The 22124-nt window shown below is 35.7% G+C and overlaps 1 protein-coding gene across 7 annotated transcripts in view; it reads right to left on the bottom strand.

The window, feature by feature from the left end:
* Nucleotides 1–22124, bottom strand: part of MRTFB (myocardin related transcription factor B) — a 258398-nt gene that overhangs the window by 120294 nt on the left and 115980 nt on the right. For 5 of the 7 annotated variants that reach the window (XM_043996516.1, XM_043996573.1, XM_043996509.1 and 2 more), the window contains exons 3-4: nt 10765–10981; nt 3459–3521 (exon numbers count right to left, since the gene is read on the bottom strand). In XM_043996516.1, coding sequence (XP_043852451.1) covers nt 3459–3521; nt 10765–10918 — 217 coding nt within the window. In that variant the 5' untranslated portion in view covers nt 10919–10981. The remainder of the gene's footprint in view (nt 1–3458; nt 3522–10764; nt 10982–22124) is intronic. The other 2 variants (XM_043996533.1, XM_043996559.1) reach the window with 1 other exon arrangement.

The following is a 22124-nucleotide window of genomic DNA, read 5'->3' as shown; positions in this document are numbered from 1 at the left end:
ATCGTTACAAAGCAATCTATAGATTATATATGAACATGTACCTAATTTTAAAAAACAAATTCCAATTTTATAAAGCAATTCTTATTTCATTTCTACTTCTCATTGAATGAAAGAGGGACAAGAGAGAGGGAAGGGGAGGAAAAAGACAGAGAGAGAGAGTACTTTGACAAAGAAAAAGCCTTTCCTACTTCCTCCTTTTATTTGTTGGAGGAAAATAATAACAATAACTAGGGAGTAACCCAGTTAACATGGTTACTTATGGAAAAAAAGCTACCAGAAGGAAAAAGAGATTTTTCTCAGGAAAACAATGTAGATCTCTGGGGTACCTTTAGAAAACTAACTGAAGCTCCAAATGTTTTTAATGACAGAAATTTGTCACTCAACTGACAATATGGAGAGTACCTCTACCTACCTATACTTCCTATAAGTGGTACCAATAATGTTCCCGGTTAAGTATATAACTCACACTTATGCACAATAGCATCTGAGACAATGAAGAGATAATAAAGAATTATTACACAGTTTTTACATATATTAGTGTAGAATGAAAAGAAAATGGGATCTGGAATCAGGAGGACTGGGTTCAAATCCTGCCACTGCTTCAGACAAGTCAGTTAATGCCCCTGCACATAAACTAAACCTTAGGTTGGAATATTATCTGCTATCCCATACTACACAGGTAGTGACTGTGTATGACTCAGAAACATCTACATTAAGAGCTTCATCTCTTTTCCTTAGAGTAATCTGCTCTGGTGAAGGTTCTGGCCCAAACCCAAAAGAGTCTGAGAACTTCTGGGATAAATTCCAAATATTAGTTCTGGGAGAAAGAATAATGAAAGAAAGGAAAAATATTTCACAGACCCACCAACAAACCTGGCCCTTCTAAGATGGGAAGCTTTGCTGCCTTTTGAATTTCACATGGGTTACACTCATGTGAATTGACTTCCAGTGGTAACACTTTTCAGATATTTCTGAACCATTAGTATCATAAATAGTAAGCCTAGAAATAAAAAGAAACAAACCCTAATTACCAAATTCCCAAAGCTGTTCAGGCCCCAAATCTCTTGAATTTCCTTCCATTGAGCTATTTTTAGAACTGGCTTTCTTTTTATAGAAATGTTAAATGTGTAAATAAATCACTTTAAGGAGCCTATTAATGGAATAATCCATAGATTACCAGTGTTAGTCTATACATTTAAAAAACCCCAATTATTTAAAATAACTGAAATCATATAAGATCCTTTACAAGAGGACTCTAAAAAAGCACTGGATTGTTTTTGCTTTTACATGTACTCCAAAGGACATTAAAAAATAATAAATGGAAAACACATTAAGCCTAGTTTTAAGACATTTTTATTCTAAATGATGTCTTTTGAATAAACAATTACCTAGTTAAAGCACTGGGTCAATAGTTGAAGACTTTTCAGCTAGAAATGTGTTTACTTACACAATATATTTCCAGGGAACAAAATTAAAATTCAGAATTAGCAACAAGAAATCTCTTTAAGTAAGACAAATAACTTTCTTATCATTTTAAAATACCAAAATTGTTAGCATAATACTTATCATAAATGTACATCAAAAAGCCTTAAAACAGTCTCACTGATTATGTCAACCACTGTAATCCCTTCATAACAAACACACAATAAGCTAGAAAAATCTATAAATTGGCTCTTGATGACAGAGGGTTCATTTAGTAGTTTACCAAATGGAATAACCCTGCTGGAATTCATTCAAGTAGCCTGTGAAAATGTCAGAATGTAGTCTGTTTCAGAGGTCATAATCCCTAGAGATTTCTGAGTTTTGGCCTGTTTGTCTTTTCACATGCTTTAAGATTTGAAAATTGTTCCTTGTAGACACTGAGTGATGCCCAGGGAATGCTAGGATTGTGGGAACTGGCAGTACCAACGGTGAAGACAAACTTCATGGGAAATCAGTGCCTACTTCATTTGCTCTATCAGCTCTCATCAGATAAGTTACTATATTCAAATGGTTTAGGAGTGATGTGCAAGAAACAGACATTTCACGTGTCAGCTGACATCTTTAAAGAAATGGTTATAAGAAGAAATACTAGGTTACAAATATTGTTTCCCCATGAACCTCTGAATAATACTCATGTTGAAAAGACTAAAATAAGATAGGAGTACAGCTGAAGTAACTGTAAGAATTAACTCTGAGTATTTTTTCTAGTTATGACTGGAAACTGCATTTTAAAATATTCATAGATCCTGTGAGAAAATTTCAAAGTATTTTCTACTAGATGATAAATTCATTTATAACAAGGACTCTGTCCTGTTTCATCTCAGTACCTGGCATAATGCCTTGCTCATAGGAGGTGATTAACAATTGTTTACTGAAGTGAATCAAATACACAAATATACACACATATATATTTTAAATGTGACTTTTGAGGACTTCTGAGATAATCAGATCAGTGACTAACATGACATAGCAAACATTTATATGATTTTTAAAAACCACACTGGAATGTAAATAAGGAAAATTAAGTTCTGGTCCTGATGCTGCCACTATTACATTGTTACTTTTCCTGAATTTGTTTCCTTATCTTCAAAGAAGTGGTTGAAAGAGAGGACAGCTGAAGTTCCTATCATCTTAAAATTGTGTGGTTCTATGAAATTATGACAGTTTGGCCAACTAGTTACTAGTATAGAACTGAAACTTTATAATAAATGAGGTTTGAGATAAAGTATTGTTTGTTTTCCACATGTGAAATGGAAATCAATAGCTAAGTACTGCTAACAAACCTGCATCTTCCTAACAAATCACAACAAAGGGAATATATGAATTAAGTCTTTTGCTTTTATTTTGGTGTCAATCAAAACTTTATTTTCAAGTTGGAACTGATGAAAACACAACAAACTAGTTGTAGTTTATTCTGAAAACAATAGTATCAACAGTTAAAAGGCATGAATATTTCGAACTAAAATAATAAGCCACGGGTGTCTTTTTTTTCCTGATCAACTGACACTACTACACAAACACTAACACATACCTGCCAACCTTTGAAAATGATAAATAGGAAGTGACTGCATAATTCCATACATATATTCTAAATTAGATAATTTATAAAAAGAACATTAACTGGGTCACTACTTTTTCTTTTAAAAAATAGAAATTTGCCCACCTAGGTACAGAGAGTTGGCATGTACGTTTAACATTCACTAGAAGACCTGTGATGTAAATATTTGATACTAACATTATTAGTGCACATTTCAATAAAAATTTCATGAACTAATAAAAGTGGAAATTTCCCCACTCCATTCTTTTCTTTCCTTTTCTGCCGCCCAATGAACAGCATAACAGAAAGGAGAATGGGATATCAGAAGTGAGCAAATGATGATATGAGGAGAGGCAGCCAGAGAGACATACAAACTGAAAGCTATCATACAAATAATACAGACGGCCATACCATGACACAGATAGATTTTAAGACTTACCCACACTCACAGATTGAGTCAGCAGAGGAGACCGGAATCCTGACTCCCATAAGACTATACTTCCTGTTAATAATAGCGAGGGCAGTAGGTAAGGGTAGAAGAGTCAGACAATATGGGTTAATTTAAAGGCGTTAGAAAAACGCTTTTTCTGATATTTGCTAATGAATTTGGGTTATTATCCACAATGGACCAAAAAGAAAAGATCAATACACCCTTGCATTCAACATTTTTTCATGTTTCTTCTTTTTTCAATATTTTTAAATGATGTCTAGAATATTCCTCCTCCAAATTTTAACTTAGAAGAGAAACAAAGAGGAGAAAAAGGTGAGAATTAAGAAAAAAAACAAACCCAAATACCTTTCCCTTGGGTTTTTAGGTTGGGATCCTTTCCTTTCCAGTCTTTACCCCTACACTAAAACAGTCCTGATTTATTTCTAATACAGTATATTTTAGTAGTCCATGACAATCAGTTCTCCCATTTAGGATATTTAATAGCAATGGAGCAACAAATATTGACTATTTCTCTTCATGAGTGTGAGAGAAGGCAGCAATAAGATGAAAGTAGGTTGAGAGATGGAAGAGGCTATGTTTCAAATATCTGCAGAACCATGATGAAGAAGACCAGTTAGAATCATAAGACTGACCTTTAAACCAAAGTATAGAAAGAAATTACAAGAAGAATGCTTTCAGATCATCATTTTTAAAAACTTCCAAATAAGATCTCAAAATTCTTCAGCACTGGGGAAGTTCAAGTAAAAGCCGTATCACTACCGTAAGGGCTATTGTCGAGAAGATTTCGACTTTGCTTTGGTGCAAACAGAGGAAAGGGGATTGGACCAATGACCTCTAAAATCCCTTTCAACTCAGGGTATTCTTTGATTGAGAATCCCATCAAAATTTTCATTGGTAGGGACTGTACTATAAACCTAAGCAATGATTTTCCAATGACTATTTTACCTCAAACCACAAAGGTACTTACTGCAGAGGGGATTTTGATTCAGGTATAGGTTAGCCTAGTCTCTGAAGTCCCCTCCTAGTCTGAGATTCCCAAATAGACTTGAGAAAAGCAGGCAGGATGGGTTCCAGGTAAGTGAATGGTATCCTTTATCTCTGAACTACTTATTTTAACTGTTTTTTGCCAACTGCAACTTCATAAACTTGCCTTCTGTGGAGCAATACAAGATTGTTTCTTTTTCTTTTTTTTTTCGGGGTCAAGTGACCTGCCCAGGATCACACAGCCAGCAAGTGTCAAGTGTCTGAGGCCGGATCTGAACTCAGGTCCTCCTGAATCCAGGGCCGGTGCCTCATCACCTGTGCCACATAGCTGCCCCCAAGATTGTTTCTTTATGTATTAAGTGAGCTAGGCAAAAAGCTCCATAAGTTTGGAGCCTAAAAGAAATAATTTGGTACACTTTAATATTAAATAGTCAATTGGTTTTTATTTCCTTAAGATATAGTATACTGTATCTAGATGACTCGAATAATAGTAGAAATATCCAATCAAAGTTCTAATAAGCTGGTAAAAAAAATTTTTTTCTATGTCAGATTTAAATCAGTTTGGTTTTACTTCTTAAGTACCATTAGTATATAAGTTTTGCTTAGATTCAAGTATTAATTGTTTGTACTTCTGACCCAGGACAAATATGAAAAGTGCTCCAATTTAAAATATTAAATAAATAATTTATGAACAAAGCTTCTTTGGGCTTGATGATCTTGCTGGTTCACTTTGAAGTTGTAAGCCTTACCAAGCACTTAACAGACTCACCAAAACATGATTTGTTATAAAGCAGCTGTGGCACTAAGTCAGGAGTTCAAAGTAATTGCCAACTGTAAATGAAGAATTCAAATTCATGAACCCATTTGGATATATTCCGCAATGTACTGGAGCAAAACTAAATCTCAGTAACAGCTATCTAAACAAAACATTTGGAAGAGAAAGAACTACGCAGAATTAAGTCTGCCCATTTACCTCACATTTTAGTAGGAAACTTTTTAAAAGGTTATTTTAGACTACTGCAATTTACCCGGAAGTTATTTAGGAAGACTTAACAAGCATTTTGAAAGGCCAGGAAGTTTTCTCAAGAAAGAAGTTGGAGAGCTACAATTAGTTATATATTTCATTTACAGTTGGTAAGGAAATACAGTTCTTTTGAATCAAAACTCTACTGTAATACTGATTATAAATCATAAATCCTGATAAAATAACTGGCAAAAAAATTTATAAACTTGGTTGAAGAAAGTTCAAATTATAGTTTATATATTTCTGTCTGTTACATAAAAGTTCAAGTCTCATGTCTACATACATCTGTTATTTGGATGCAATATCAGTATAAAATCTTAGAAAAATCAAACGCCATTTTTGACAAAAACATCTGAGTTACTACAATTACTCAAGAGACAAAATATCTTATAGGTAGAACCAATGGCAGAGGTAATCCAATCCCCATACCATTTAATAATAGCTAGCATGTGCTTTAAGTTTTGCAAAGTGCTTTACAGATATTAGTTCACTTGATCCTAAAATTATTTCACTGTAAAAAAGGGAAAGCAAAAATCCTGGAAACACTATTTGGTTCCATAGATTAATTTTTTCTTTGCGTGTGTGTGTGTGTGTGTGTGTGTGTGTGTGTGTGTGTGTGTATTGTGTGTGTTTTGTTCGTTTGTTTGTTTGTTTTTTGGTGAGGCAATTGGGGTTAAGACCCTTGCCCAGGGTCACACAGCTAGTAAGTGTTAAGTGTCTGAGGTCACATTTGAACTCAGGTCCTCTTGAATCCAGGACCAGTGGTCTATCCACTGCACCACCTAGCTGCCCCAATTAATTTTTTCTTAATTACTGTTTCATTTGTTTCCTGGTGTCATTAATCCCTCCAGCTCTTTGTACAATACCTGGTACATAGTAGGCACATAATAAATGCTTGACTGACTTTCCACCTCAAATATTATGGAAGTTATCAAACTACTGTGGAGGTTTCTTAGTATTTTCTTAGAATTGCCCCATATCCATTAAAGCACTATCTCTATGCTTTATTATAGTGTTTGAAATAGTATCTGCACTGTCAAATAAAAAAGAAACAGCATATACCTAGAACTAATGAGCAAACACTAACATAGAACTTCCTTTGAGTTGTTGTTGGGTTTTTTTTGCACTATACATGTGAAATTTATTTTGGCTGAGTGGACTGAATTTTACTTGATTTTCTCCAAGTACACTATTAAAAGTAAAAAGGCAAACCAAAGAGACCAACTTGTAGTGAGGCCTTGTGTTCAGCATATAGTTGTATCAATTATTTTTCCTTTAGAGACAAAGTCAAAAATAAGATGGTTTGTAAACTTTTGTTGTCATAATTGTTGAAAAGATAGAGAATCCAACAGAAGGCAATGGAATTGAATTTACATAAGATTTTGTTCAGTCATTTTTCAGTTGTGTCTGGCTCTTTGTGACCCCTATTTGAGGTTCTCTTGGCAGGGATACTGGAGCAGTTTGCCATTTCCTTCTCCAGCTCATTTTAGAGATGAGGAAACTGAGGCAAACAGGGCTAAGTGACTTGCCCAGGGTCACAGAGCTAATAAATGTCCAAGGCCATATCTGAACTCAGGAGGGTAAGTTTTCCTGACTTCTATCCACTGTGCCACCTAGGCAAGATTATTCTCTTTGACCACACTTCAAAAGTAGTATATAGAATCTGAAAAGGCTTTTCAAATATAAAAGGAAATTATGGCAGATGTTCCTTTTAGCTATTTTTTAATACTATAGCATAGCTGGTGCTACTCAGTACTTGAATAAACATGACTTATCCCATCCTGAAGATGAATTTCATATCTAAATGATTCTTTTCCAGGGTGCAATGAAGAATCTATGGGAAAAAAATCAACCAAAAAAGTATACTGCTATCTTCTCTACAGCCAATATGTGAAGGTTTCTAATTAAACAAGCTTAAAATTCTAGACCATTTGAGATACATTACCAATCAATGAAGTGGAGGGTTTTCTACACACAAGTTAAACCATGTTTTGCAATTTATGAAACTCTAAATTAATGCATAAGCTAGGAGTCATTTTTGCAGGGAAAGTCAACAGAGCAATATAGGTTTTTTATTATTTTATCTTTTCCTGATTTTATACATCATATTCCAGAACATCAAGTCTGATTAAAACATACTGCCACTGCAAATAAGAGTCATTTAAAGAACAACTCTTTCATTTAGAAACTGAAAGAAGGCCTCCTATGATTAAATACTCTTGAGTGTTGAACATGTCAAGGAACATTCATCTTGAGCTATGGTAATAAGATTGGATCACTCTGTGTACAATCTGGTATCATGTTTACGTTAAAAGCTCAATTTGTATTTCAATGCATTGTTTTTGTGAAGGCACACCACCTGAATGCTTCTATTTTTATTTGACGATCTGTCTGAACTAACCTCATAGAAAAACCTAAACACTTTTCCTTGCTTCTAAGGTGCTAGAAAGCAATGTGATTTTTATAGCCTCACTATCAGTACAGGGAAACACTAGTATGTTCTGATGAAAACTTCTTTCAAATTTACTGTAGCAGTGGAAATACTTTTCCATTTCACTACCACTGCCAACATAAATATTAAACAACAATGAAGGAAAATCCTGGAAACATTTCTTAAATGTAAACTTCATTTTCCTGTTAAAGTTCATCTATAAACTATTCTGTGAAGCAATCATCCCAAAGAGAGACTCAAAATTTAAATATCTCCTTTTGTCAACAAAAAAGGAAACAATTTTAGCTAGTGAACTTCAAATGCTTAAAAATTCCACTAACAAAATTTCCCATTAGAATAAATTTAAATTTTATTACTTTAGGCTTCAAATAGTGCCTTTTGATTTTGAGAGTTAAAACCATTTATTCATATGGTGAATGAATCCTGTTACTCTTCAAAAAGCAAAGATTAAGATGGATTTTTTCCTCTACCTATGTATTGTTTCATGTGAAGTGTTTCATGTTGAAGTGCCTCAAGAATATGATAAACACATTAGATATAGATACACAGTTTTCACTAATATCTTCATGAGGTTACTCACAATTTCTTAATGTGTAAGGTATGCTAATTTACTATAAGCCTGAAATAAACTATTTCAAAGGAAGGTAATAGAAAACAGTGTTGTAAATTATATTAATAATGGCAATGCAATTATGCTCTATTTCAATTCTTCATATAGTCTCCTTGAACAGCTAAGTTTTTCAATACCTATTTAAATTTTCTTCTTCTTAAAGATCCAAAATTGTACATTTAATTAGATTTAGGTTATTTTGCTAAAATGTAATATTTAATATATTGACACCTAAAATATCAGGTGGATTTTTCCCCACTCGCCATCTACTAAAAATGGAATTAGTTAATCATATTATGGTCTTTTGGGTGGTTACATATTGCTGAAGCTGCTCAGGCATCCTTAAAGTATTCTATTTAAGGGACAATTTTAGATCAATCAAGTTGTCAAAGGATAATGAAAAGTCTAAAGTTCTGTATTTTTACAAGACTACCAAGGCTGAACTCATGCACGATTTATCTATAATGTACCTTCAGTACTTTCAATATAAGAATATACATATATAAGAGACACATGAGATGTAGCAATATAGTAATCATTCAGGAAAACAAAAGGACCACCATGTGGAAAAGTTCTTTCATTAATGCTTTTTATATACTATATCCCTTTAACACTGCATTTCCTAATATGATAAATAATAAGGAGTTTGAAGGTATACCTCAGAACATTAAAAAAGTAGAAACTGATTATTCTTAGGGACAGGAGCTTCTTATCTACTAAAACCTCTGAAATATCAATGTTCATACAGGTTAGATTTTCTAATATTTTTAATATAGGAGCACTAGTCAATTTGATAGATGTATACTTATGATGCATCTTTAATATGACAAAATATCTCAGAAAGAATAATAACATGTTAATGCTAGGCTAGACATAATTGTGGACATCAGAGTCTCAGGTGTTCACCCGGAAATCATTAAGGATTTGAAAACAAAGTAGTGGAAAATATTTATTTTGACCTCAAGGATGAAACAACAGTAGACTTACAATATAAGCCCATGCCACATGACTTAGCACATTAGAAATAAGAATCGTGTCAACCCTAGAATGTAGGGCATTCATAGTTTTTTTTTAAGTATTTTCCTCTCATTTTCATACAAAAGATGAAATGTTCAAGTGAAATGAAAAAATATATATCTTAACATTAGGACAAAAAATAATGACAACTTAAAAGAGATGTTCTTCTGATAAACAAGAAAAGAAGGATTACAATGCAAATCTTTATTGTCAAATGTGACAATATAAAAATTAAAATGTAACATGAGAAAAAGGTTTTAGCCAAAACCTGTTTCTCTCAGAAAAGTTATCTCACTATTCCCAAGATTAGTGAAGTCACTTGTTTGAAACACCATTCCCAAGCATATCAGTGTACAAAAACTTAATTTCTTAATCACTTCCAAAAATAATACTGCCAACAAAAATACTTCAAGGGGAAAATAAATGATAGGTATGTAAAGTTTGAAGTACCTGAAACCAGGCTGGTTATTGCTCAAAGCCTAGAACTTTCAAGTCAAGTAAATAGAGCTTATGTGTACTCCAAAAACACATTAAAAAGACACATATACATATAAATATAGTCTGCTGTTTATGTAAATTTATAGTTGAAATACTATAAATAAAAACAATTATTTTTAAAATTTTAAGTATTTAGGGGGGCAGCTAGGTGGCACAGTGGATAAAGCGCTGGCCCAGGATTCAGGAGGACCTGAGTTCAAATCCGGCCTCAGACACTTGACACTTACCAGACACTTAACCCCCACTGCCCCACCAAAAAAAAAAAAATTAAAAAAATTAAAAAAAAATTTTAAGTATTTAATACTTAAAGCTGTCATAAATTGCAACAGATTTCTTTTGTAGCTCAATAATAAAATAATTATTTAAATAGAAATTTAATAAAAGTATGTGATTGTGGTTTTGATTGGTGATATTTTTATATTTTTAGCTAAGACTAGAAAGGTTACTTGAAACAATTAGGACAAAATTTCATGGCAATAACACTTATTTTGGTGAAATAAATATTTATCAAGGGAGTGAATGGCAGAGGAGAGAATGGAAAAAAGACTATCAAAATGAGGCACAAAAGATACTATCTTTTAGTATTAATTAGTATTAGTTGATTTAAAATTATTACATATTAACAATATAAAAATTGCTTTTGAGAGTATATTTTAAAATGTAAACCTTTAAAAGATATAAATAATACTACAAAATCTTCAAAACTCACCATTCTTGCGTTCATTGAGAGGAGGCAAATGCTGACTAGACTGTAAGGAAAGTTCCTGGAATTCATGAGCGACTGCTTCACTTTGAGGACTTGGAGCAAGGTGGCCTAATGACCCCAGCTCATCCTCAGGTTCTACTACCCCGGTGTGATCCATGGTCTTCCAGTCACCACAATCACAGGACTCAAGATGCCTCTTAACCACAGCTGGTGGATGAGACTGCCAAATCAAAAATGTATAATTAGTTTGTATAGTTTTTCTTTTTTTCTTTTTTTTTTTGTTTTGCAAAGAATACAAGTTTCAAATCTTGGGTTCATGTAAGAGGCTAAGGATTTTAGAAGACTACTAAGTATGAGCTGAGAATATAAAATAGCAGTGAAAAATAATACTAAATAAATGTCCAAAAGAGAGGTGATAGTATTCTAACATTAGGTAGAATATAATTGGACTCTTCTGTTCTTTCTGGGATGCCACATTTTATGAAGGACTCTAAAACCTAGGATAAGGCCAAAGGAAGGTAAACAACAAGGTAAAGAGACACCAGAAGGTCATGTGGCAGTAGTTTGAAGGAATTAAAAAAGAAAAAGATAAGTGAGGAAGGGAAGCTGTCTTCAAGTATCTGGATAGCTGTCATAAAGAAAAATATTTATTTTGCTAGATAGTGAAATTAGGAGAAATAACAGATTTAGATTTGATATAAAGGAAAACTTCCTAAAGATTAGTGATATCCAAGCATGCCTCAGGAGGGAACAGATATCTCCTACCCTATTCAATAAACTCTAGTGGAGAAACAAAAACAAAATCCTCTAGTGGCAGAGGAAAGGCATTAAGCATACAGAGCTCCTGACGCAATTACCCCCAAAACAGCCACAAAACAACACCTGGAGCAGCAAAACCCACAAAATGACGGGCTGAGATTGTTTTCCAGTCAAAGACAGTTGAGAGGGGGCTGTGCTAGGCTGTGAGAAGAGTTCAAAGTCCCCAGGCAGGCTGCATCAGAGAAACTTACTCCCAAGCCTCCGAATCAGCTGCAGCTCCGGTGTCTTCTGGAACAAAGTCCTTCATAACCTACCTGCCTCCTACCTTTCCAGTCTTCTTATACCTCCCTCTTCACTGTCCCCCAATCCTGTGACATTGGCCTCCTTTGCTTTTCCTTGCACATTTCCTATTTCTCTATTTCCTGATCCCAGGCATTTTCATTGGATGTTCCCCATGGATGGAATTCTCACTTCTCATCTCCATTTCGTGGCTTCCTTCAAGTCTCAGCTAAAATTCCATTGTCTCCAAGAAGCCTTTTCCAATCTCCTTTAATTACTTCTAATTTATCCTACATATGTTTTGTTTGTACCTAGTTAACTGAATGTTGTCTCCCCCATTAGACTAAGCTGCTTGACAGCACAGGCTGTCTTTTATTTGTTTGGTTTGGGTTTTGGGTTTTTTGCCTTTTTTTGTATGCCCAGTACTTAGGATAGTGCCTGGCACATTGTAGGCCTCTAATAAATACATGGTGAGCTACTACCTAAAAGTGTTCAATTTTATTCAATAAACATTTATTAAGTGCCTAGTATATGCCAGGCACTAAACCAAATGCTGGGAATACAACAAGGGGCAAAAAACAAGTCCCTGATCTCAAGGACCTTACAATCTAACTGGGAGAACAACATGCCAAAAAGACACACACACACACATACAGAGTAAGCTATACATAATACAATAACTGTTAGATAGGTACAAGTTGGATTTATGGTCTCTCTAATTCTGTTCAAGTTTCACTTCTTTTAAGTGGCTGATCTCCATGTATTTCAAAAGATTCTCCTCCATAACATGGGAATAACACCACAGCTCCTTACTATCTCAAAGGGCAATAGTGAGGATAAAATGAGTTTGAAAAAAATTTTTTTAAAGCTGAAGTGCTATATGCAGATGAAAGGTAGTATTGTTCATATTACAATATCATTATTAGGGGCAGCTAGGTGGAGCAGTGGATAAAGCACCGGCCCTGGATTCAGGAGGACCTGAGTTCAAACCTGGCCTCAGACATTTGACACTTACTAGCTGTGTGACCCTGGCCAAGTCACTTAACCCTCAATGGCCCGCAAAAACAAACAAACAAACCAACCCATCATTATTAAAATGACATTGTAATCCTTGGCCTATGCGACCTGATAAATACTAGTGAAAACCAAGAGGTTGCTACATAGCTAGGAAAAAAGAAAAACTATTACTCTTAAGTATAAACTATTTTTAATAGTAAGGAATTATATGTAGAAATTTCTATGAAATAGTTTCTAAGGAAAAAGAAAGCTGCAACAGCTTTTATGAATAATATCCTTTAGTATTTCAAGATAATTTTTCCTTTAATTTATTTGGGGGGGGGAGGGGTGTGAGGCAATGAGGCTTAAGTGACTTGCCCAGGATCACACAGCTAGTAAGTGTCAAGTTTCTGAGGCCGAATTTGAACTTGGGTCCTCCTGAATCCAGGGCCAGTGCTTTATCCATTGCGACACCTAGCTACCCCCTCCTTTTATACTTAAAGGGAAAAAAAATCAACAATGTCTTCCAAAAGGGGAAAAAAAATTTAAGCTACAGTAAATTCCAATAAGCTGAAAAACTTAAGTTTCAAGTTGCTCATTATTAGGGTAGATATGTGGATTTTATTATGCTAAATCTTAGAAATGGTAATAAGAAGCTATAAATGGGGACACATCATGTACAATTTTGCCTCATAAGACCACACAAAATGAACTCTCAACTTGATGAGTGCCTAAATATATAAACCACAATATTCATGAGCTCAGTCTTGTAATGGTTTGTTAAACAATTACAGGTTTAAAGTTCTTTAATGATGCAAATAGAATGTCTATTTTTAATTCATTAAAAAAATACAAAGAACTTCTAACCAGTTTCAACTCATAGTTTAAATTCTTAATCTATCAAACCTAAAATTCAATATGATTAAGTACTATCATTAGTTATATAAGCTTCAAAGTACCTACATATTATTTGTCCCACAATTATAGAGGATGAACACTGAAAACAAGACAAAAAAAAAGTCTTAAAGAAAATATAAGCAAAGAGAGTAAAAATGGAAGAAAATGTTTAAAATTGTGTGAACGTATTATGCCAAAAAGCAAGACATATATTACAGAAACTAAATTTGGGAGTAATGTCCAAGAATCAAGTATATAATTAAAGCCCTAGTTAAGAAATATATTCTTTTGGGGGCAGCTAGGTGGCTCAGTGGATAAAGTACCGGCCCTGGATTCAGGAAGACCTGAGTTCAAATCCAGCCTCAGACACTCGACACTAACTAGCTGTGTGAGCCTGAATAAGTCACTTAACTCTCACTGCCCCGTCTCCCCCACCCCCCAAAAAAAGTATATTCTTTTGTTGCTTCAGTAAGAAATGGCAATTATAATGTGAAAATATTTCTGATCTTCATTAAAAAATGAAATGTATATCTAATCCACAATCGACTCCAAAAACATAGAGATTTTAGGGGGCAGCTAGATGGCGCAGTGGATAGAGCACCGGCCCTGGATTCAGAAGTACCTGAGTTCAAATCCAGCCTCAGACACTTAACACTTACTAGCTGTGTGACCCTGGGCAAGTCACTTAACCCCAACTGCCCCTCAAAAACAAACAAACAAACAAACAAAAACATAGAGATTTTATACACCTTACCTTTCATAACCAGGATTAAAAATAGTTTGACATCATGGTTGTTATTAAACCATAGGGTATTAAGATACTAGTTTAAAGGTCAGGCCTTTTTGTAGATTTAAGAAACTAAAGAAATTACAACTTTAAAAACTGCAGTTGAAGTACAAATATTTCCTTAAGCAATGATCTAAATATATTGTTTTTCACTTTTGTTCTTATATATGTTAATGGAGAAACTTGGATAGTCATGGACCAAGTGGCTGTTGTTGCATATATTTTCTCCTCCTTATTGAGAATGCAAATCAATAATTGGGGGGGGGGTGTAAAAGGAATCAAGATAACAATTCTTTTTCTTCTCCCAGTTTCCTATTATTGGAAAAAGCTGGAAAGCGGCTGTGATTACTCACAAGCCAGGCAGGCTGAGAAGAAGCCCAATCACCCCCTGGGCCACGCTGTAGCACGAACTGTGTCCGGGAAGCAGCGCTACACTTTAAGGAGTAAAAAGCCAAGAAACAGTAAGCCAGGATGAGTAGGCAGAGAAAGCAGAAGACCATCGAAAACTTCTTTGGGGGAAAGGTAGACCACAATACATCCTCAGAAGAAGAAGATAATAATAGGGTCAAAGCTCCAACATCCAAAGCTTCCAAGAAAAATATGAACTGGTCTCAGGCCATGGAAGCTCTCAAAAGGGACTTTGAAGAGAAAGTAGGAGAGATAGAACGAAGATGTAGAGAAAGAGAGGAAGGAATGGAAAGAGAAATGAGAGCAATGCAGGAGAGTCATGAGAAAAAAGTCAACAGTTTGAAAAGCCAAATGGAAAAGGAGATTAAAAAACTGTCTGCTGAAAATAATTGCCTAAGAATTAGGATTGAACAAATGGAAGCTAGTGAGTTTATGAGAAACCAAGACACAGTAAAGCAAATCCAATTGAATGAAAAAATAGAAGGCAATGTGAAATATCTCCTTGGAAAAACAGCTGACCTAGAAAATAAATCTAGGAGAGATAATTTGAAAATCATTGGACTACCTGAAAACCATGACCAAAACAAGAGTTTAGACACCATCCTCCAAGAGATTGTGAGGGAAAATTGCCCTGATATTCTTGAAGCAGAAGCTAAAATAGAAATTGAAAAAATCCACCGATCACCTCCTGAAAGAGATCCCAAAAGGAAAACCTCCAGGAATATTATAGCCAAATTCCAGAACTCCCAGGTCAAGGAGAAAATATTGCAAGCAGCTAGAAAAAAGGAATTTAAATACTGTGGAGCTCCAATAAGGATAAAGCAAGATCTAGCAGCTTCTACATTAAAGGACCGGAGGGCATGGAATATGATATTCCAGAGGGCAAAGGAACTGGGACTACAGCCAAAAATCATGTACCCAGCAAAACTAAGCATCCTCTTTCAGAGGCAAACATGGAACTTCAAGGAGAAAGAAGACTTTCAGGCATTTGTTATGAAAAGACCTGAACTGAATAGAAAATTTGACTTTCAAATACAACACCCCGGAGAAGCATAAAAAGATAAACAGGAAAAAGACTTCATGAGGGATATTAAAAGATCAAACTGTTAACATTCCTATATGGGAAGATAATACAGAGGACACAGGTCTGAACTGAATACGAAGGGAAGTTATGTTTTGTTCTTTGTGGGGTGTCTTATGTATGGGGCCGGATTTGGGCTTGGGGCCTCCTGGGTCCAGGGCTGGTGCATTGTCCACTGTGCCACCTAACTAACCCATAATGACATCCTTAAAATAGGGTTGAGGTGTAGGAGAAATAGACTGGGGGAGGGGGAAGGGGAGAGATGGTCTGGGGAGAGGTTATTCATATGAAGGAAACAAGAAAAAAGCTTATAGAGGGGAGGGGAAGAGGGGGAAGGAATTGGGGAGTGATTGAACCTTAATATCATCAGAATTGACTCAAAGAAGGACTAACATACATACTCAAGTGGGTATAGTAATATATTTTGCCCTGATGGAGGGGAGGGAGATAAGGGGGGGGGAAGGAGGGAAGGGCAGATTCTAGGAGAGAGTAGTAAAAAGCAAAATACTTTCAAGGAAGGTGAAGACGTTCTGCATAACGGCACAAGTATGAAATATTGAATTGCTTGATTTCATAGGGAGGGTTGAGGAGAGAGGGAGGAAGAAAATTTGGAACATAGAATTAGCTCAAAGACCTTAAACTCATCAGAGTTGGCTCATGGAGGGAATAACATTCACACCCAGTTGGGAGGAGTAATCTATTTAACCTTACAGGAAAGTATGAGGGGAAGAGGATAAGGAAGGAAGGGTGGAAAAAAAGGGAGTGTAGAGTAGGGGAGGGGAGAGTCAGAAGTAAAATACTTTTGAGGAGGAATAGTTTAAAAGAAGATGGAAAATAGAGTAAATATCATGGGAAGGGAATAGGATGGAGGGAAATAGTTATGATGACTTTGCTGGGCTAATACGAAGAAAATTCTTTGTCAAGTTTAAGGTACATTATTTAGGGTATGATGAACAGGATACTATTAGAAAAACCTGGAAAGACCTACATGAACTGAAGCAGAGTGAAATGCACTGTATACAAAATAACAGCAATAGTGTAAAATGATCTGCTGGGAAGCATGTGGTTATTTTCAGCAAGGCAATGGTCCAATATAACCCTGAAGGACTATGAAAATGGCAACCCATCTACAGAGAAAGAAGTGATAGTATCTGAAATAGTTGGAAACACATTTTTTTTCCTTTTCTCTTTTTTTTTTTCTTTTTTGGTGAGGCAATTGGGGTTGGGTGGCTTGCCCGGGGTCATGTGGCTGGTGGGTGTTGGGTGTCTGGGGCCGGATTTGGGCTCGGGTGCTCCTGGTTCCAGGACCGGTACTCTGTCCGCTGCGCCACCTAGCTGCCCCTGGAAACACATTTTTAAAAAAAATGTTTTTTCTCTTTGACAATTCCTCAGTCTGAAGTTTTGGGAGTTTTTTTGACTGTTTTTTCCTCACAACCTAGCTAATGTGGGAATGTTTTCCATGACTACTCATGTATAATTTATTTTGAAATGCTTGAGTTCTAGTGGGTGGGGGTGGGAATAGAGGAGGAAGAGAAGTTGGAACAATTTTTTTTTAAAAATTGATGTTAAAATTTGTTTTTACATATATTTTGGAAAATAAAATTCTATTCTTAAAAAAAAAGATATAGTTGTAGTAGCAAAGGCAGGATTTGGTAACTGAATGCATATGGAGTATGAGGGGCAAAGAAGTAAGAAGACAATGATAGTTTGAAAATGATAGTGTACTCAAAAGTATTCTAAAAGTGTATATAACTGGGGAGGATTAAAGGAAAAAGAAAATAAATTCTGTTTTGAACATGCAAAAAAAAAAAACCCAAACAAAACAAAACAAAAAGAAAGTAAACATGAAAAGAGGGTATAAGGAGGACGTTATGTAGAATGAGAATGACAGCAGTATGATGGCAAGTAAAGCATCACTCATTTTGTTTTTCACAAAGAGAGATCTCTAGCACATGAATTTGATCATTAGAATTGTCCATCTGTAGAAGATGAATAGTGTGATATGTTTCTTGAACTTTTTTCTCCTTCAGGCCAGGCGGTCTATAGCACACAAATATAGCATATGCTGTTTCTGTTTATCCATTCTTTGATGTCTACCAAATCACTCTGAATTCTGTTTTCCTGCTATAGTTCTTGAATGTCCTCACATTTTTATGAAATCTCAGACATTATATATACAAGGTCTTGTTTCATATTCCAAGCCTTTAACTTGAGTAGAAACCACCTGAGCTTGTACTTTACAGAGTTCTCATGGAAATTAACAATAATATTTAAATGTATATAATTTTCCAGGGTTTAGAAAGCACTTACCAGGGGGCAGCTAGGTGGAGCAGTGGATGGGGCAGTGGCCCTGGATTCAGGAGGACCTGAGTTCAGGTCCGGCCTCAGACATTTGACACTTACTAGCTGTGTGACTCTGGACAAGTCAGTTAATGCTCATTGCCCCACAAAAACCCCAAAACAATCAAGCAAACAAAACAAAACATATATATATATATATATACATATATTTTCTGTGAAGTAGTGGATGATTATTCATACTTTATACAAATAAGAGAAGTGGAACATCACCAGGGTTAAATGACATGCTCAGAATCAATCAGCTTCTAAGTGGCAGAATCTGCACTTATAGCCCAATCAACTGATATTAAAAGCAGTACTGGTTACATTAAAAAAAAAAAAAAGAAAAAGCTAATTAAAATCACTTTCATACTAAGAATCAAAAGCAGATGAAGTTACATAAAACTATAAAAAGGTAATTCTTTCTACTAATACTTTAGTGCTTCTGAAGTGTTGGCTATCTTATTCATAAAAATAAAATTATTTTATAGAAATATCTTCCAAAATCGGCCAGTCTTTGGAGGTAGAAATAATTGCCTTTCTATATGAGTTTTTATCATCATATTTCTTCCTATATAGAATTTATGACAATATATTTAAAATATTTTTAAACTTGTAGTAACCCATGTTCATATCAGAGTAATTCTTCAGAAGTGAGGCAACTTGTTTCCTAACTATTTTGCATACAATACCTAGAGTTAAAAATGGACCACTAAAATTATTATAATCATGGCTTTTCATTTATAAAAACTTTAATATTAGTACATATATTGTATTTCTCTATCAGGGTGTGTGTCCCTGTGTGTACAGGAAGCAATATCCTTTAGACCCCCTGGACAGGGAACCCTTTGCTTATATACACCTCCACTGGGAAAAGAGTGAGTGTATAGAAATACCTTGTCAGAAGAGTAGACTGCTATATGAAACAATTTACTTTTGTTATTACCAACACAACTGACAACAACTAATTATAAGCTCTTAATGCTTAATGTAGCTCCACCTTGACTAGATATATGTTACAGAAAAGTGAAGTAAAATTTCTTTAAATTCAACCATTTAAGAATCTGGCCAATCCATTTCAAAGGTAATTCCCTAATCCTGGATTTGTTAAACTAAGAGTTTCCTACATCAGGGCAATGAGAGATTAAGTGACATACTCAAAGTAACACAGAAATGTCACCTTTGCCAGAATGTGACAAACATGTTTGAACACACGAATTTCTGACTGAGGCAAGCTCAATCCCTATTCATTATCTATTATCCTTTAGCCTCTCAATTTGAAATATATAGGCGATATGTACAAAATTTTTGTACTAGAAATCAAGAGGAGTAAAGAGTGTGGGGAAAAATTAACAACTGACAGGAAAATAAGGAAAGGCCATTAGTAGGAAGCAGAACCTGAGGGGTTCTTTGAAGGAAGCATATAAGGCAGAGGTGAGTAGGAAGAGCATTCTAGCCACTATAAACAAGTGTTAAGGAGATAGATTGGGGGGTGGAGGGGTGTTGACCGGACAGAAAGACTGGTAGGTTAGCTAAGTCTAGCTGTAGACGTGGCGTACATAGACTTCAAGAAAGCAGTTACCAAAACTGCTAGTCATACCTGAAGATAAAATGTAGTTATAGGCAGACAATAGAGGGTAGTTGGATGGATTCAGAATTATATAGATAACCAGATCCAAAGTATAGTCAATAATGGGGTGATGTCAACCTAGAGAGTAATTTCTAGTAGAGATTTTGCTGCTCAATATTTATATCAATAACTTGAATTAAAGATAAATAACAAGTTTGCCAAATTTGCAGAAGGTTTAACAGAAATGTAAAAGGTGACAGAACTGGCATCCAAAAGGAGGTAAGCAGGATAGAATGATGAGCCAAACAAAATAATATAAAATTTAATAGGGTCAAATGTAAAAGTTCTACTTTGCATTTTTTTAAAATCACATAAATGTAATGGAATACTATTGTGCTATAAGAAATGAAGGAGTGTTTTCAGAGAAAATTGAAAAAACATGAGCTAATACAGAGTAAAGTGAGCAAAGCCAAGAAAACAACTTCTATAACAATGTAAAACTTAACAAAAGGACCAACACAATGAATAACCAACCATGATTCTAGAATGCTGATTATGAAGAATGTTCCCCATCTGCTGAGAGGTGATAAACTTGTAAGAGGCTAAAATTAGCCTCGGGCACCCCGAATGGGCCACCCCTCTCCCAGCACGACTGCTCTCCCCGAAACCACCTGGGGCACAGCAGGCCCTGCAGGGAGGCCTTGGGTGTTCATGCCCCACTCAGAAGGAAAATACTTTTGAGGAGGGATAGAGTAAAAGAAGATACAACATAGAGTAAAGATCATGGGGAGGGAATAGGATGGAGGGAAACACAATTAGCAACAGTAATTATGAAAAATTCTGAAGCAGAGGTAAGAGCAATGTAAGATAATGATGACAACAATGACTGAATGACTGATGGATTGGTTGATGGATGAATGGTGTGAGATTTAAAATTGGATATTAGATCATAAATCTCCCCTACTTAACCTTTCCCTTAATTTATCTCCCAGACTAGTAAATGGAAGAAGCTTCTGGTTTTCTAGTTAGAGCTTTTATTGTATGGTAGTCACAAGGTGATGTTGATTAGAAGGATAGGAAAGTAGAATCGTCTTAAGTCTAGGCTTAGTCTTTTTCCGTATAAAACTCACCAAAACCCAAGGCCACCTTTGGGGAGAGAGATAGAGACCGAGTCAAGCATGTGCTGTTAACCAAGAACCGGGCCGAATCGAACTCCAGTCAGCGTCTGTCTGTGCAGCACAGCCAGGAGACCAACGGAGCTTTATAGGTGTGATCCCTTCTATTGCTTCCCTAGACAATGGATACTGTGGAATGGAGGGGGGTGGTCCCCCCTTAACTTTAAAGGTAACAGGCATGGCAGACTTAAGGAGCCCCACCTCATTAGGGGATGAGGCCCATAAAGACGCAGGAATGTCAGAGGGAATTTTGGATACTTCCCCTACTGTTCCTTGAGCTTCTGTAAGTAAAATTGGTAATAAATGAACAGTATCCTCTGGCAATTGTAGTGAGACAGCCCCATCTGGAGCACAAGATATGGTTGCTCTAAGCTTGCAAAGGAGATCACGACCTAATAAATTTACAGGGGCATCAGGCATGAGTAAGAACGAATGTTCCACTGGTAAGGGCCCCATAGATACCATGCAAGGATTCAATTTTGCCACTCTCTGGCTCTTTCCTGAGACTCCTACTACATTAAAAAATCCTACAGGTCTACACCCAGCATCTGGTTTGCTTACTAATACTGATTTAGAGGCTCCTGTGTCTAGCAGACAATCGTAATAAGTCTCCCCCACTTTGGAACTATAGCATGTCTAGGAATAACATAATTATTAATCGCTCTAAGATCTTGCACAAAATGGATAAACAGGTTTACCATCTGGCCCAAGCTTGGGTTTTCTAACTTGCAAAATGGGAGTATTGCATGGAGAGTGATGACATGGAAGAATAATACCCTGGAAGATCAGGGTTTTTATGGCTGAGAGATGCTGGGGATCCAACTGTAAAATGTCTGGGACAGAACTTTTTGTTAGAGCTATGAGAGGTTTAGTAATTTCACCAAAAGAGGGTATCCATTGTCTACAGTACCCAGCTGCTCCCAGAATGGCTCTTAATTGCCTCTTAGTAGTGGGGGCAGAGAGTTGTTGAATGGCCTGGACTCGCTTAGAAGAGACAGAGCAAGTTCCAGCAGCCAAAATAAATCCTAAATATTCTACCTGGGGCAAACACCATTGTACCTTTGACTTGGA

Source organism: Dromiciops gliroides, chromosome 1 (assembly GCF_019393635.1).
Source record: "Dromiciops gliroides isolate mDroGli1 chromosome 1, mDroGli1.pri, whole genome shotgun sequence".
NCBI classification, from domain to species: domain Eukaryota; kingdom Metazoa; phylum Chordata; class Mammalia; order Microbiotheria; family Microbiotheriidae; genus Dromiciops; species Dromiciops gliroides.
The sequence above is the reverse complement of the archived record's forward strand: the minus strand, read 5'-3'. Positions and strand labels throughout refer to the sequence as shown.